The 18,326-nt window shown below is 37.3% G+C and overlaps 1 protein-coding gene across 1 annotated transcript; it reads left to right on the forward strand.

The window, feature by feature from the left end:
* The first annotated feature begins 9,659 nt into the window (after positions 1-9,659).
* LOC117305304 lies at positions 9,660-18,316 on the forward strand. The gene is made up of 4 exons (XM_033790154.1): positions 9,660-9,942; positions 15,745-15,863; positions 16,224-16,305; positions 17,110-18,316. Exons 1-4 carry the CDS (start codon positions 9,855-9,857, stop codon positions 17,211-17,213), a joined length of 393 nt encoding a protein of 130 aa, XP_033646045.1. The 5' UTR covers positions 9,660-9,854; the 3' UTR covers positions 17,214-18,316.
* Positions 18,317-18,326: the final 10 nt, after the last annotated feature.

The following is an 18,326-nucleotide window of genomic DNA, read 5'->3' on the forward strand; positions in this document are numbered from 1 at the left end:
TTTCAGATGCTTGATTTCGAGACCTCAAATTCTAAACTTGAGGTCTCGAAATCAAATTCGTGGAAAATTACTTCTTTCTCGAAAACTATGTCACTTCAGAGGGAGCCGTTTCTCACAATGTTTTATACAATCAACCTCTCCCCATTACTCATCACTAAGTAAAGTTTTAAGCTAATAATTATTTTGAGTAATTACCAATAGTGTCCACCGCCTTTAACTTAATACTGGAGAGTGCTACATTCAGATAGACCTAAGTCATTAAAATGATGATTAAACTGGTTGAGATATGAAGGACAACTTTGTACAAAAAAAAAACGCGTTTTCGAATTGCCATAGATTTCTTTTTTTTTAACTTATAAATATATATTATATATATTATAGAAACCTATGCATGTTGTTGTTTGAATTATTGTTTACTTTCTTATTACTTATGCCTGCAATAAACTGAATCAGTCTAAATGAAGAAGTGTGACTTGTTTGACAGAGGAAATTGTTATTTTGTTTCAAAACAAAGTTGTTTGAGTTTGATCTCTTACACGTGTTAATTTTCTCTATTGTTCCAGTGCTTTGAATAATGAGGTAAATGCCATAACTGTCCCGTGTCGGGTGATGCACGTGTAGCCGTCGATTTCACCAAACTCTTCTTAACTTAGTATTGGGGACTGTTTAGGACGAGTTAAGTTCCGTATCCGAAGACGTTAGGACGCATTGAACCCTTCCTGAGTTAAGAAAAGTTGCTTGTCCCAACTCGAGATAGGATTAATTCTAGCGTTTAGAGAATATGGCTTCAGGACACATGATTGCTAGCATTTACGAGCAATGAAGAGCTGTTGATAGTATACAACATTGTGAGAAACGGCTCCCACTGAAGTAACGTAGTTTTTGAGAAAGAGTAATTTCTCACCAAAATATTTGAATTTAATTCCAGACTTCAGCTGAGGTTTCGAATTCAAAGCAACTGAAAGCACACAACTTGTGCGACAGGGGTGTTTTTTCTTCCATTATTCTCTCGCAACTTCGACGACTAATTGAGTCAAAATTTCCACAGGATGTTTTATGCATGTTGAGATACACCAACTGAGAGTAGACTGGTCTTTGACAAATACCAAAGTTGTCCAGTGCCTTTGGACATTGGACAATTATGGTAATTGCTTATGGTGGTAAGAAACCACTGGTGGGGACACTGGACACTATTAGTACTACTGGACACCACTGCTAAATTGCCAAAGACCATCATACTCACCTGGTGGCAGTGTCATTGCCGAGCGGTTAAGAGCACCGGATTCAAGCACTGGTGTTTGATCAGCAGAGTGTGGGTTCGGATCCCGGTCGTGACACTTGCTACATAAAATTGGGGAGGTAGTGCTTTCTGCTCTACCGGCTAGGCTTCGGATTTAAGAAATCCAAGCCTACATTCATATGGACTGTGAAAGGGGTAACCTTGTTGTTTCAGCCCTAGGAGTAGGTGGCAATGGCCTCTGGAAACAAAAAATTGTAGCCCACACATTGAAGTGGCCTTCGGCCTTGTGTGTCAGGCGACTTGCATAAAAAGAAAAAAGAAAAAATACATAATGTTAAAACACAAATCTGTACTGATACATAATCATTGTGATACATGTGATGATTTCCTTACTTCATCTTATATAGGATTTGAGGCATTGCATGGTGAGGTATCAATGTATTATTATTTGGTTTGCGGTAACACCATGTGTGTATCTACTTGCCAGGTAGAGTTGTTCTTTAGAGAACTGTCTTGCTTTATATTTGGTTTGCGGTAACACCATGTGTGTATCTACTTGCCAGGTAGAGTTGTTCTTAGGGAACTGTCTTGCTTTATATTTGGTTTGCGGTAACACCATGTGTGTATCTACTTGCCAGGTAGAGTTTGTTCTTAGGAAACTGTCTTGCTTTATATTTGGTTTGCGGTAACACCATGTGTGTATCTACTTGCCAGGTAGAGTTGTTCTTAGAGAACTGTCTTGCTTTATATTTGGTTTGCGGTAACACCATGTGTGTATCTACTTGCCAGGTAGAGTTTGTTCTTAGGGAATTGTCTTGCTTTATATTTGGTTTGCGGTAACACCATGTGTGTATCTACTTGCCAGGTAGAGTTGTTCTTAGGGAACTGTCTTGCTTTATATTTGGTTTGCAGTAACACCATGTGTGTATCTACTTGCCAGGTAGAGTTTGTTCTTTAGAGAACTGTCTTGCTTTATATTTGGTTTGCGGTAACACCTTGTGTGTATCTACTTGCCAGGTAGAGTTTGTTCTTTAGAGAACTGTCTTGCTTTATATTTGGTTTGCGGTAACACCATGTGTGTATCTACTTGCCAGGTAGAGTTTGTTCTTAGGGAACTGTCTTGCTTTATATTTGGTTTGCGGTAACACCATGTGTGTATCTACTTGCCAGGTAGAGTTGTTCTTAGAGAACTGTCTTGCTTTATATTTGGTTTGCGGTAACACCATGTGTGTATCTACTTGCCAGGTAGAGTTTGTTCTTAGGGAACTGTCTTGCTTTATATTTGGTTTGCGGTAACACCATGTGTGTATCTACTTGCCAGGTAGAGTTGTTCTTAGAGAACTGTCTTGCTTTATATTTGGTTTGCGGTAACACCATGTGTGTATCTACTTGCCAGGTAGAGTTTGTTCTTAGGGAACTGTCTTGCTTTATATTTGGTTTGCGGTAACACCATGTGTGTATCTACTTGCCAGGTAGAGTTGTTCTTAGAGAACTGTCTTGCTTTATATTTGGTTTGCAGTAACACCATGTGTGTATCTACTTGCCAGGTAGAGTTTGTTCTTTAGAGAACTGTCTTGCTTTATATTTGGTTTGCGGTAACACCTTGTGTGTATCTACTTGCCAGGTAGAGTTTGTTCTTTAGAGAACTGTCTTGCTTTATATTTGGTTTGCGGTAACACCATGTGTGTATCTACTTGCCAGGTAGAGTTTGTTCTTAGGGACCTGTCTTGCTTTATATTTGGTTTGCGGTAACACCATGTGTGTATCTACTTGCCAGGTAGAGTTTGTTCTTTAGAGAACTGTCTTGCTTTATATTTGGTTTGCGGTAACACCATGTGTGTATCTACTTGCCAGGTAGAGTTTGTTCTAAGGGACTTGTCTTGCTTTATATTTGGTTTGCGGTAACACCATGTGTGTATCTACTTGCCAGGTAGAGTTGTTCTTAGAGAACTGTCTTGCTTTATATTTGGTTTGCGGTAACACCTTGTGTGTATCTACTTGCCAGGTAGAGTTTGTTCTTTAGAGAACTGTCTTGCTTTATATTTGGTTTGCGGTAACACCATGTGTGTATCTACTTGTCAGGTAGAGTTTGTTCTTAGGGAACTGTCTTGCTTTATATTTGGTTTGCGGTAACACCATGTGTGTATCTACTTGCCAGGTAGAGTTTGTTCTTAGGGAACTGTCTTGCTTTATATTTGGTTTGCGGTAACACCATGTGTGTATCTACTTGCCAGGTAGAGTTTGTTCTGGTAATAGTTAAAAAGCAGGACAGTTCTTTTCAGAACTGAGAAGTCTCCCGAACCTCCGATTATCTACTCTGCGGCAGTAGAATAAAGCAAGACAGTTCTCTAAGAACAAACTCTACCTGGCAAGTAGATACACACATGGTGTTACCGCAAACCAAATATAAAGCAAGACAGTCCTCTAAAGAACAAACTCTACCTGGCAAGTAGATACACACATGGTGTTACCGCGAACCAAATATAAAGCAAGACAGTTCCCTAAGAACAAACTCTACCTGGCAAGTAGATACACACATGGTGTTACCGCAAACCAAATATAAAGCAAGACAGTTCTCTAAAAACAACTCTACCTGGCAAGTAGATACACACATGGTGTTACCGCAAACCAAATATAAAGCAAGACAGTTCCCTAAGAACAAACTCTACCTGGCAAGTAGATACACACATGGTGTTACCGCAAACCAAATATAAAGCAAGACAGTCCTCTAAAGAACAAACTCTACCTGGCAAGTAGATACACACATGGTGTTAACGCGAACCAAATATAAAGCAAGACAGTTCTCTAAAGAACAAACTCTACCTGGCAAGTAGATACACTTATGGTGTTACCGCAAACCAAATATAAAGCAAGACAGTTCCCTAAGAACAAACTCTACCTGGCAAGTAGATACACATGGTGTTACCGCAAACCAAATAAACATTTATTCATCTTCTTTTTGTTTTTCTGTGTTTAGACCCAAACTAAAAACATGTGGATACCAAGGGGATACACCCTGCCACATTATTTAACACTATCCCCTCCTTCCCTCCCCCGTCCCCATATGTAGGTCTAAAATGCACTACCCTAGTACGTTGTGCCGCCCGTAAAGGGAAGGTACACGTTTGGTTATTATTATAAACTTAAAAACTGACTTGGTATATTGAGCATTGGAGAGCTTTTGGTAGTATAAAACATTGTGAGAAACGGCTCCCTCTGAAGTAGCATAGATTTTGAGAAAGAGGTAATTTCTCACTAAAATAATAAAATACTCTCTTAATGTAAAAGAGTGAAAAGCACGCTTTGAAGAGCCATATGAAAGACAACTCTTTTTTTGAGTGGTCTTCCACTCTTTTTGATTGAATTTTGCATCTTTTTTAGTGTTTTTTTATTTTGTCCTGGAGCTAAACTCCTCTAAAAGAGTGAAATAACCACCACTCTTTTTGAAGAGCCGTATGGAGGACAGCTGGAATTGTATAAAGAGTGGTGTTTTTCACTCTTTTACATTTACAGAGTATTTGAAAGCACACAAATTCGTCCAACAAGGGTTTTTTTCTCTCATCATTTTGTCGCAACTTCGATGACCAAATTACCAATGTTCACAGGCTTGTTTAGCATGCGTGGATACACCAGGTGAAAAGACTGGTCTTTGACAATAACCAAACGTGTACCTTCGCTTTAAATGTAAACAGTGTTTACTTTCCATTTAAATGCAACAGGTGGAATTTTCAGGAACATTACATTTAAATGATCCATCAATGTGGTAAATGTGTTAAGCATCACTTATTTGTTCTTCTTGTTGTTTTTTCCCTCTGTTCTTTGACACAAACTAAAAACATGTTGATGCTAGGGGAACACCGCCCACGTTATCTAGCGCACCCCGCACCCCTCCCGGTCCCGATGTAGGTTTGAAATGCACCAGCCTTTCCCTTGTGCGGCCCTAAAAACGTATTGGTTTTTCAAACCGCTGTTTACTTTCCATTTAAATGCAACAAGTGGAATTTAAATGGAACATTACAGAATTGGTAAGAACAAAACTCGTCTAAGATCACAGATATACATGAAACTGTGATATAAACGGTTATATGATGATGATGATGATGATGATAGTAGAAAACATCCCTTAAAATGTTTCTGTCTGCAATGTCATATTTGTTGAGGAATAAAATTAAACTAATTTCCCGTTGGAGTTGATCGCTCAGTGAACGTTTAATTAATTGTTGTTAATCGGTGTCATGCAAAATGTGTAAATGTTTTTATCACTTTTTCTCGTGACCCAAATCGTCGATTGGTCTCAAACTTCCACGGGTTTGTCAGTTTATGTATATGGTGGATTATTATGTTATCAAATACCAAATCAGTAAAATTTTCTTTAATAGTGGACACTATTGGTAATTACTCAAAATAATTATTTTCATAAAACCTCACTTGGTAACGAGTAATGGGGGGAGTTTAATAGTATAAAACATTGTGAGAAACGGCTCCCTCTGAAGTGACGTAGTTTTCGAGAAAGAAGTAATTTTCCACGAATTTGATTTCGAGACCTCAAGTTTAGAATTTGAGGTCCCGAAATCAAACATCTGAAAGCACACAACTTCGTGTGACTAAAGAAGGGTGTTTTTTTATTTCATTCATATCTCGCAACTTCGACGACCAAATTGAGCTCAAATGTTCACAGGTTTGTTATTTTATGCATATGTTGAGATACACTAAGTGAGAAGACTGGTCTTTGACAATTACCAATTGTGTCCACTGTCTTTAAAAGAAGCATCCATACAGAAGGATATCAATGAGTAGCGGGGTGCCTAAGGTTATTATCTCCGAATGTCGTGAATTCAGATTGATTTACATGGCACCGGTGATTTCCTATCAGCAACTGTTTTGTTAGCCAAAACCAATTCCGGAATGTTCCTTTAAAGACACTGGACACTATTGGTAAATTGTCAAAGATCAGTCTTCTCACTTGGTGTATCTCAACATAATATGCATAAAATAACAAACTTGTGGAAATTTTAGCTCAATCGGTCGTCGAAGTTGCGAGATAATAATGAAAGAAAAAAACACCCTTGTCACACCGTGACGGGGTTGTGTGCGTTTAGATTCTAAACTTGAGGTCTCGAAATCAAATTCGTGGAAAATTGCTTCTTTCTTGAAAACTACTTCACTTCAGAGGGAGCTGTTTCTCACAATGATCTGTACGATCAACCTCTCCCCATCACCCATTACCAAGTAAGGTTTTATGCTAATAATTATTTTGAGTAGTTACCAATAGTGTCCACTGCCTTTAAGATAAAAAAAAAAAATATTTGTAAGTCCAGACCGCCAGCTGCCACCTTTTAAGTCAAGGTCCATCGGCATGAAACACCTCGCCATTCAGTTCCTTCAGATATAATGAAAAGACGCGATGTTTCACTCAACCCAAAAGTTCGAAATTATAATTGAAAATGCCGAGGAAATAATGAAATCTGGAGTAAGTTAACCTTGGGTTGTTGTATCACTTGTATTATGATCTGGATGCCTTTACATAATAACAAACAGTATTTCTACTATACTAGCTGGGTAGTCTTGGAATCAAGTCGGTAATGCGGTGTACTTGTTATGGGGACGGTACCCACAACCTCAATCCCAGATACATGCATGTTTGAGTCAATGGCAACTGCCACGCGTAATCTACGACCGTTGCATGAATGTATTACTATTATTGCACTGTGACTGTTGCATGAACGGCAGAGTGTGTGTTTGTAACATGCAGCGCTAACGACTTGACATCAAGTCTACTAGCTGGGCAGAAATTATGTTATCTTGATAAAGTCCCTTGCAATTTATATTCTACTATGATCGTGGAGTAGCATTTTTCGGTGGTTGGTCATATTTATCGGTCCCATGGTTCATTTTTATCAATTTATTTGGTGGTCATCATTCTGTTTCCATTATTGCCTGGTCACCTTTAGCCGACTTTTACTGGCAATTCGGAGGAAATCAAAAATGCAGTGCATTCTACAAGATCACTTTGGTAGCACATTGTCCGAACGATTTCAAACGAAAATGGAAACTTTAAGATATGAATGAATTATTTAATGACGGCTGGAACTGGTGACGTCCTTTCCGTTTTATCGTGCGTCCGCTAAACAAAAATCAGTGGTAAACTTCGTCTTGTGGGAATATGGTAAGATATTTTGTCACCATTAATCAAACAAAATTAACCCAGGAAAATAGAAAGGGAATGGAAGAAAAAACACCCTTTGTCACACAAAGCTTCCAGATGCTTGATTTCGGGACCTCAAAATCTGATTCTGAGGTATCGAAATCAAATTCGTGGAAAATTACTTCTTTCTCAAAATCTACGTTACTTCAGAGGGAGCCGTTTCTCACAATGTTTTATGCTATCTCAACAGCTCTCCATTGCCCGTTATTAAGTAAGTCTTTATGCTTAAATTTGTTTGAAGTTGTCTCCAGTGACTTTAATGGTGTTGATGCGGATATGAACTCTATGCTGAGCAACAGTCAACAGAGAGTTTGTTTGAGTTGTAATGAATGAGTTAATACTAAATTACCTGCAGCAGGGAAAAATGTGGAACCTTTGACTTTGTTCTTTTTAGCGCCTTCGAAGTGCTGTACGAGTGACCGGGACAAAATTGCAGCATATTTTTGTTTTGCAACATTGTTTTAAAGCTCTATAAAACAGCATTTCAAAAATAAATTAAAACCAAAATAAGTACAGAAAATATGCATAATTTGCATAACAAAATAAAATGTTCACCAATGTAGGCCCTATGAGTTGATGCCGGCAGCGCAATATATTGCACGCGAAGACCGACTAGAAAGGCCAGAAATTTTGCCAACATTACCAATACTTTGTGTTTGTTCAAAAACAGTAAGCAGAATATGCTTACTGTCTTTGAAATAAGATAAGGTGCAATAGTTATACCAGAAGCAGCAGTATGCGAACATTACCAATGTTAAAGCTCATCTTGATTCAAATACATTGGCGAAAGAAACGGCTCTGTGTCAAATGGCTGTGACCTCAACATTTCATTCCGAGGTCTCGAAATCAAATTCACTTGACTGTGTCATTTCCGTTTTATCGTGCGTCCGCTAAACAAAAATCAGTGGTAAACTTCGTCTTGTGGGAATATGGTAAGACATTTTGTCACCATTAATCAAACAAAATTAACCCAGGAAAATAGAAAGGGAATGGAATTACTGACAATGAGGTTTGTTAAATGCAAATACATTTAAAGATACTGGACACCTTTGATAATAACTGTCAAAGACCATTCTTTTCACTATACAATAGTGTATCTCAACATCAAACGCATAAAAAAATTGTGAAATTTTAATCTCAATTTGTTGTCGAAGTTGAGAGATAACAATGGAAGAAAAAACACCCTTTGTCGCACAAAGCTTCCAGATGCTTGATTTCGGGACCTCAAAATCTGATTCTGAGGTATCGAAATCAAATTCGTGGAAAATGACTTCTTTCTCGAAAACTACGTCACTCCAGATGGAGCCGTTTCTCATAATGTTATCAACTTCGCTAAGTTTGATAGAGTTCTATAAGTTTTATGCTTAATAGTTAATATTTTGAGTAATTACCAAGTCCACTGCCTTTAAACAGAACTCGGGACAAATAATAGTCAATCGTGCCAACTAATATCTGTGAAGGGTAAAACCTATGTTTCGTTGCAAGAAAGATTGCAGTAAGTTGTTTTTTTAAACATTAACCGATTATTATCAAAATGTTGATTACGGTAATTAACAAAAAAAGGAAATCATGGGTTGTTTAGAGACATTTATAGAAGTAAAATAAACACATTATTGTGATTTTAAGTGTTAAATGGTAGCACCATTCGGTCTAAATATAATGCTGCATAGTAAAAACCACCATTCCAAACCACCATTCATATGAATAAATTGGTACACCAATTATTAATAATTGATTGGGCTTAACAGTGGTTAAAATATGGAAGAAAAAAAAACACCATTCACATCTCAATTCCAATTTCTATGGGTTATTTTTTGTTTTTCTCGTCCTGCCTGACAAAGACTGACCACAAATTTTCTTCGCTCTTAACAAAAAGTCTTCAACACCATTGTTTTCTTATGCATTTTGTTCGTTTCTCATTTAGTTATACTTTTGAAAGAGTTTTCCCTTGTGTGGTTGCTAAAGGCAAGTCCAATTTTTTGTCTGGCTCGCAAAAAAAAAACTCTCTTTTGTTTGAATTAGCAGATGAAAACGACTGCCGAGTCAATATGAAGAAAGAATAATAACATGGTTTACCCATGAGATAGGGTTCTTACTTACAATACATTTCCTGTGAAAACAAGAAGTTTATATCGCAGATCCCACGCACAATATCTCAAAGTATACATAAGGAGTTTTCTGACGGCGAGAGAAGGTTGACGGTTGCTAAAAAAATGAAACAAGTTTGTCCCGGTGTTGCTTCTAGTGTGTGAACGGTGGTTTTCATTTCCCAAGGCCTTTAACTAAGGCGACTGGCGCAGTGGCACTATTGTCTTCTTATAGGAGTGTTCAACAGCTATACACTGAAGACTTTGGACGGTCTTTTTTCCGTCATCTCCTGGTTCACGCCCCGAACTGACAAAAGACAAAATGGCAACCACCAAGTTAACACTTCTAATGACGGGTTTTCTGATTGCGATGACGTTCGTCAAATTATCACAGTGTCAGCGGAGAAGAGGTAAGGCTTTTGCTTTTTTTTAATATCAGGGAAACGATCTTTTAGTTTGTGTATTTATTATGCTTTGTTTTGCAGCGAGGATGTATTTCTGTTATTGTTTGAGTGTTGTTTCCTGCGCAGTCGACGATAGAAAATTGGTGTTGCGTGAAAACGAGTTCATTGCAACAGATTACGTGAAAAACGCCATACAGCCAACAATAGGCATACAACTTTTGTTCTGACAGCACTCAACAACCGAGGTTTTTTGAAGAGTAAATCACGTTATGTTTGACGTGTATGTCCATATTCGTGAATCTGAAAAATAAGCAAACAACTACAGAACAAGCATAATTGTAGTATTCGGTTATTATCTAAAAATGCTACCACCTTTTGACGTGAAGCTTTCACCGGTTGTTTTATGGTTGTTTTATATTGAAAACTGGTACATTGAAACATTACATGAGTGTGTTCCAAAACCCAACTTACAAAATCCCTCACAAACCGTGACATTATCTTTGCATAATATTTTTAAAGTTTACGCAACAGCAGTTTAAATTTAAAACAAGCTGTTTCAATGGCCAACACTCTTGTGTATTACTGTCTCAAAAAAAGTGGCCGCATTAAACAAAAATATAATTACCAAGGACAAACACGAGCTAGTTTTACGTGTCGGAAGAACACCCAAAGGAGTGGGGTTGCGAACCCACACGAACAAGGGGGTTCGCCCTCAAGAAACAAACAACGTGGGTGGATTTGACATGAGTTTTCGAATAGTGTGGCAGTGTTTGTCGTTCTTTTTGCAATCATAAGCTTAGTAACAAGCCGTAGCTTTTACATGTCACTTTATATCTTTTAATGTAAAATAGTGAAAAAGCACTCTTTGATGAGCCATATGAAGGACAACTCTTTTTTCGAGTGGTCTTCCACTCTTTTAGATTGAAGTTTGCATCTTTTTGAGTGATTTTTCACTCTGTCCTGGAGTGAAACCTCTCTAAAAGAGTGAATATACCACCACTCTTTTTGAAGAGCCATATGAGGGACAGCTCGAAATGTAAAGAGTGGTGTTTTTCACTCAACATTTTTATAATTTTTTTTACATTTGAAGAGTATATTATAGTAATAAAGAAAATGAACATAATATTTAAGGGCATTACGTAAATGTCAAACAATTGTTATATTGTGAGAAAAATTAACGCAATAGTTTGTTACTCTTTCCTCCTCAGCAAGTATAGACACTGACACTTGTACATTTGACTTTAATTGTTTTTTCGTTGGTATTATTAATGACCTGTGGGATTTGAAACTTTGCATGGTGGAAATACGATATAGAAAGGTTTGCGCTAACACCATGATGTAATGACTATCTCTAATGAGTTGGGTGGTTCTGAAAAGAACCTTTGGTTTCAACTCGACGTTTCGATCAGTATGCTCTGATCGTCTTCGGGAGAAAGCAGAAGACGATCAGAGCATACTGATCGAAACGTCGAGTTGAAACCAAAGGTTCTTTTCAGAACCACCCCAACTCATTAGAGATAGTTATTACATGGTGTTACCGCAAACCTGTCTATATTAATGACCTATATAAGCATTATCTGTGAGAGCAACGAATGTCTTGACATACATTTAAGGGCAGACGCTCGTCTGCCATACTTAATCTGTGAAAATACCGCAATAGTTGTGTTTGCTCTTTTCCAAGCAAATAGACTTCAGCTGAAACTTTTAGATGTGACTTTAACTGCGTATTGCTTTATTATTAATTGCCTTTCAATAAGCATTACTTTGACAGCAACCGATCTATGAACATACATTTTTAAAAAGACGCTGGACCTTATTGGTATTTATATGCTTGATTTACAGACCTCAAATTTTAAATCTGAGGTCTCGAAATCAAATTCGTGGAAAACTACTTGTTTCTCGAAAACTACGTTACTCCAGATGGAGCCGTTTCTTACCATTGTGTTCTATCAACAGCTCTCAACTTCTTGTTATACCAAGTAACTTGTTAATGCTAACACTAAATATTTAGTGTGTTCACTGCTTGATCTTGCTTTATTATTAATTGCCTTTAAATTAATAAGCATTACTTGAACAGCAGCCGATCTATATGAACATGTATTTAAAGGCAGAACGTTCGTAGGTTTCAACAACTCTATTGTTATGTCGTATATACTCGGTGAGAAAGTACCGCAAACGTTTGTTTTGTTTTTTAAGTAGACACTAAACACAGCTTAAGCTTAAACATAATAACTCTAATTGTATTTTTTTTTTTTTTTTTAATTTGCCTATAAATAAATTTTACTTACAACAACCAGTTTTATGAAATCTAATGGAACTTTCGTCTGTCAAACATAGTCTGTGAAAATACCGCATTCAATTAAGTTAAATTCAATGAAAACATAGTGTTTTAAACCTCCTCCGAGGTTGACTTACCACGCTCAATGCATTTTATTTGCATTTTCTTTAATAACTAAACTCATAAGAAGAACTTTTAAACAGTCTTCCGTCTTACTAATTCCATATCATTAATAAAGTCGAATGGCCACACTCTAAAAACTAAAGATTGAATCCAACACTTGCATGAGTTCGGTTAGGATGACTATACACTTTGAACGTGTTGAATCCAGCATTTTAAATGTTCGGTCAACAATAAGTGTCATCAGTTTAACGTTTAAAAAGCTGATATAACAATTCAATTATTTTTTTGAGAATTGTTGAAATAACACATAAACTTTCGAATTAACCCTTTTTGCGTTGGATCAAACATTTAAAATGCTAGATTTAACAAACAGAACGCTGGACCAAACACTTTCAAAGAGTAGTCACTCACCAAACTCATGCAAGTGTTGGATTCAACTCTTTAGTTTTTAGAGTGCATGTTAACTTGGTTTAACCGAGCGACAGGTCAGGGGCGACAGCACTGCGGTAGGCCCATTGCTATGTTCCTTACAATGTTTTCTGCCAGGGGTGGATTTCAGAAAGAGTTACAACTAGTCTTATTTCGAGTTTTAAGACGAGTAACGCGTCCTAAACTTAGGACTAGCCTTAAGTTGTGGACACTATTGGTAATTACTCAAAATAATTATTAGCATAAAACCTTACTTGGGGACGAGTAATGGGGAGAGGTTGATAGTATACAAATATTGACTGCTTCGAGTGCCATGGTTAAAACTATGACTCACGAGGTGATCCCCGGAGCGTTCCCGAGGCGAAGCCGAGGGAAAATATAACGCTACGGGGATCACCAAGGGAGTCATAGTATTAACCATTGCACGAGTAAAAGCAGTCAATATTTGTTTTATAACACCCCAAACATTTCTAAATATTGTACTACTATTATTAAGTTACAGACCTGAATGCTACAATCCACGGACGACGCGAATACAAAAACTTTTACTGTGCTGCATGTAGTGTCGTGCAATCCGAAATGGTTACAGACTATTAATTTATCATCCTCGTACACGCAACGGACGTCTGGGTACTGCACGCCGTGTGCTAGTCTTCGGACTAGCGCACGGCAAACCGACGCACTATCACACGGCCGTCGTCTAGCAAAACTAAGACATGTCATGTGACGCGCTTTAAACCAATGAGCAGGCAGAATACTGGTAAGGGGTGTTATAATATAAAACATTGTGAGAAACGGCTCCCTCTGAAGTGCCATAGTTTTCGAGAACCGGTAATTTTCCACGAATTTGATTTCGAGCCCTCAGATTTAGAATTTGAGGTCTCGAAATCAACCATCTAAACGCACACAACTATGTGTGAGAAGGGTGTTTTTTTCTTTCATTATATCTCGCAACTTCGACGACCAAATGAACAGGTTTGTTAGTTTGTGCATGTTGAGATACACCAAATGAGAAGACTGGTCTTTGACATTTACCAATAGTGTCCACTGCCTTTAATGTAGAACTAGTCCTTATAAGTTCTTTGTAAAATCGACCACACTGGTTTGGTTGGCAGTGTATTGCGCCACAGCACCTTTAACCGTGCATAACAAGGCTTTATGTAAAAGGAGTAGATCTCATAATTCAAACGTAGTCATACATCTTGCAAGAACAAAAACTGAATGTTGAAGCGGCTTGGGCGTCACTGGGTGACGAGTGATCATTATAAATAATAATAATAATAAACAACGCTTATTATTTGTATTTGCACACATTTATTTCATTGCTGCCCTACATGTGCACGTACACATATTACAAAGTTTTATAACTATATTCAAATTATGAGTAGTTTACAGTATTACTTAGTATCTTAGGATATGAAAGTTTACAATGATTTAGATAGTTATATTTAGGAAGCTCTTAAAGTAGGACAACAATTAGGTTAGGGTGAAGCAGAGGCTTTTGTGCCTCAACCTATGGACAGACAAACAACATAAAATACTATACAGAAGAAAGAAAACACAAGACAGACTAGACAAACAGAATACACGACAGAGGCTAGTATATGATGGTAACATATTATGTAACGCCTTACATCCATGACTGGACCCCAAGGCGCTGTACATATTTAAAAATAGCTGCAAACAAGAACAAAAATAATCAAAGAGCATAAACGATTCCTAAAAATATAAACCACAAAAATGGACCAGCCAATAGTTAAAACCACAAACCGCAAAATTTAAAAAGTTATGGAAAAGCACTACTATAAAAATATTAGTTAAACTTACAATACTTTAAAAAGGTGTCCATAGGAAATACACATACAATTGTATCATATCATAGTATACGCTCTCTAATTATATATAAAAAAAAACAATACAAAAAACAGTGCTGCTCTTAAAGGAACATTACAGAACTGGTAAGAAACAAAAACCGTGAAAATCACAGATTTACATATAACTTACACGGTCTAATGATGATGATAGTAGAAAACATCCCTTGAAATATTTCTCTCTGAAATGTAATATTTGATGAGAAATAAATAATTTAATTTCGCGTTTGGAGTTTATCGCTCGCAATGCAAAACTTGTATTCGGTTTTTCACTATTTTTCTCGTGGCCCAGATGGCCGATCGATCCAAAACTTATACAGGTGTGTCAGTTTATGTATGTAATGGATAAACATAAAGCGCTTACACTGCCAGCAGCTGTTTTGTGAGCAACAACCAATTCTGTAATGTTCCATTAATATTACTATAAGTCAGTAAGTCCCGTGGGTTAATATAATATGCAAGCATCACAGGTTTAATTACACACGAACGTGTTCACCTGAAAGAAGTAGAAGAGTTTACAAAAATATTATAGCAAGGATCTTAATGACAGAGGATGCTCGGTAAACATTTTCTTAACTTTCAAATGTTGTTTTATTAACATTTCATCAAAACTTCCAATGAATGTTTCCATACTAATAATATTAATGTTATTTCCATCTCGTCATACTTTTTAAAGGGAAGGTACATGTTTGGTAATTACTCAAAACAAATACTAACTTAAAAACTGATTTGGTAACGAGCATTGGAGAGCTGCTGATAGTATAAAACATTGAGGGAAACGACTCCCTCTGAAGTAACATAGTTTTTTTAGAGAGAGGTAATTTATCACTAAAATAATAAAAGACTTCTAGCTAGAAGTCTTGTATTCCTATCTGAAAGCACACAAATTCGTTCAACAAGGGTGTTTTTTTTTTCATAATTTTCTCGCAACTTCGATGACCGATTGAGCCTAAATTTTCACAGGCTTTTTATGTTATGCTTATGATGGGATACAACAAGTGAGAACACTGGTCTTTGGAAATTACCAAACGTGTCCGTGCCTTTAAGTTGCATTTTATATTTTATCCTGACACAGATCTTCTTATTTTGTTCACTTGTCTTCCTCAGAATGTGATTGTGGAGACGATGGTAATATAACGTATGTCTGCCTTCTACGTTGTGGTCGAGGGAATTCGGGCGGGAATGTCGTCGTGTTACCCGTAAAGAGGTTGGCTCGTCCATTCTCGGTAAATCTCACGAGTTTATAGTCATCATCAATTTGCATTTTCTTTCATAGCAAGGCAGTCTGCTTAACATCTTCATTTTTGGTTTACATGGATTAACTATTTACCAGCTGTGCTTAAAATTTCGCTTTTATTCCCTCTACAAACATACTAATAATACTGTAGCCATTTTCACACTGTAACTCTAATCCCCGTGGAGTACAGCTGCCCCGGGGAGGCCCGGGTTATTTTTGTGTTTTACCCACGGTTACCCCGGCGCACTTTCACAGTGTCAAGTAGGCCTTCAACGATTGTCGATTTCGTAGACACCCGGTTTTTTTTTTTTTACCGATAAAAGTTATTATGTTTATTCTTTTTCACCAGCTGGATACATTACATGAGAAGATGTCATCACATCAAGCCAGAACAAGACAAGAAGCAACAAGCAACATTGAAACTGGACAAGGTATAATAATTTAATATGATCTGTGACTATTGCTGCTTTTTCAAAACAATAAGCACATGATGACGCATCGTGCCACGTGACCCACGAGGTCAAGGCACAGATCTTGCTGTACCGACGTTCGGGCATTGATTTTTGTGTATATTATAAGCACTACAAGTAACGCAATAGATCTTTCCATGAAAGATGCAAATTTACATTCAAGCAGGCGAAATGAGACTATTGGTTGGCAAACGCCTTAAAGGTACTGCATGTGCACTATTGGTAAACACTCAAAATACTAGTTAGCACAAAAACTTACTTGATAATGATAAATGGAGAGCAGTTGATAGTAAACAATATTGTGAGAAACGGCTCCTCTGAAATTACTCACTGAAATAACTGATATCAGTGGCGCCTTTCACACGGCATTTTCAGGCAACCAGTTCATGAAAAACTCAAAGAAGGGAAACCATTCACATAGACCTTTTCGCAAATACTGGGGCGCGCGCGTAAAGCTTGGAATTAGGTGGTCTAGCTGGTATCCAAATTTGATCCATATCTATCCCACAATGCACCTCATTCAACAGTCTGCGCTTGCGCATTGGTATTTGCGTTAAGGTCCATTTCGAATGTTCCCATTCGGGGTCATAATAATAAAGCATAGTTTTAATAACTACACGTGTGCTATCTAAGTGATCATGTGGCATAATTCTGTTGGTTGCCTCAAAAAGTTGCCTGAAAATTGCCTCGTGTAACAAGGCCTTCCCCATCCATTGGCCAACTTTGTGGCTTTTAAAAATGTATTTTATTGATTTGTATCTACAGATAGCATACGGAGATTTTTTCAACCACTCTGGACCAGGACCATGAATAAAATCAGAGACATTCTCAGTTTTCGCCATGCTGTACTTCGGGATGACAAAGCATAAACCCTTGGCTACTTGACCAGCGTATAAATATAACTTCACCATTTCGACTAACATTTTTGCTGGTGGCACCGCCTCTTGGGGGCGCTTCTACCACTGTGACCGATTGTTACGACCGAGATATTTAGACATGACCTTTTGCTTCTTGCACCACTATATACCAGCACTGGCCGTGGTGTGTTACATGTCGGAAGGAAGTTGCTCTTAGAGACATACTTAGAGTCACTGCAGCAGAAAAAAAACACTATTAGGCTATACAAATTTACAAAATAATTTTGTGAGCAGCCACAACGACGACTTCAAAATGGCGTCACGTCTTCATCGATTGAAGTTCGCAAGTCACGCTATTTCTCGTTCACTTGTTTCTCGTTCACTGATTGTCTGCACCCATTGTCATCTAGCCGACTATAGACGTTATTACGCCAGACGCTGCTTTTACCAGCGACAAGAAAAATGACGGGACACTTTAATGTTATTATAAAAATAGAAATAAATGTTATAGACTAGTGGGATTTGAAAAAGAGCCCTGTACACTTTTTACTTTGGGGTTAAAGTTGGGAACCAGACTTTTTAACAAAATTTCAGATCGGAGCTTTGGAGCTGATCAATTCAATTCACTTTACTTTATTTCCAAATCCAAACAAATAAACAAAACAATTAGCAGTGAATAAAGAACTATGTTTTACAAGCAAATGGAATAATGGTAATACATGAAGTAATACTATAATACTACATTTACAAGCAAAGGCAAAATATAAATTACGGAAAACAAAGCAAAAAAAACAAAACATACAGAGCACAAAACTATACATACGTCATCATCGGTGCATGACGTCATTCGATCATACCAGATCATAGTAAACGCGGCTTTTTGCTTTACAATAAAAGCCTGTTGCGGTAATTTAAGCCTATTTTAAGCTCTTACAATTATTACATAATAATTATTTGTTATAATAGTTATTTATTATAACGATAGTTACATCATAGACGAACAGAACTTCTTGAGACTTTGCGTACATACAGCGCTAATTGAAGTACTAAAGGGAAGGTACACGTTTGGTAACTCAAAACAAAATATTAACTTAAAAACTGACTTGGTATACAACGAGCATTTTG

This window comes from Asterias rubens, chromosome 22 (assembly GCF_902459465.1).
Source record: "Asterias rubens chromosome 22, eAstRub1.3, whole genome shotgun sequence".
NCBI lineage: Eukaryota > Metazoa > Echinodermata > Asteroidea > Forcipulatida > Asteriidae > Asterias > Asterias rubens.

Coding starts and splice junctions, on each gene's coding strand:
- LOC117305304 (XM_033790154.1), top strand. CDS start 9,855: ATGGCAACCACCAAGTTAACACTTCTAATGACGGGTTTTCTGATTGCG. Junction 9,943..15,744: donor ACAGTGTCAGCGGAGAAGAG/GTAAGGCTTTTG, acceptor TGTCTTCCTCAG/AATGTGATTGTGGAGACGAT. Junction 16,306..17,109: donor CAACATTGAAACTGGACAAG/GTATAATAATTT, acceptor TTGTATCTACAG/ATAGCATACGGAGATTTTTT.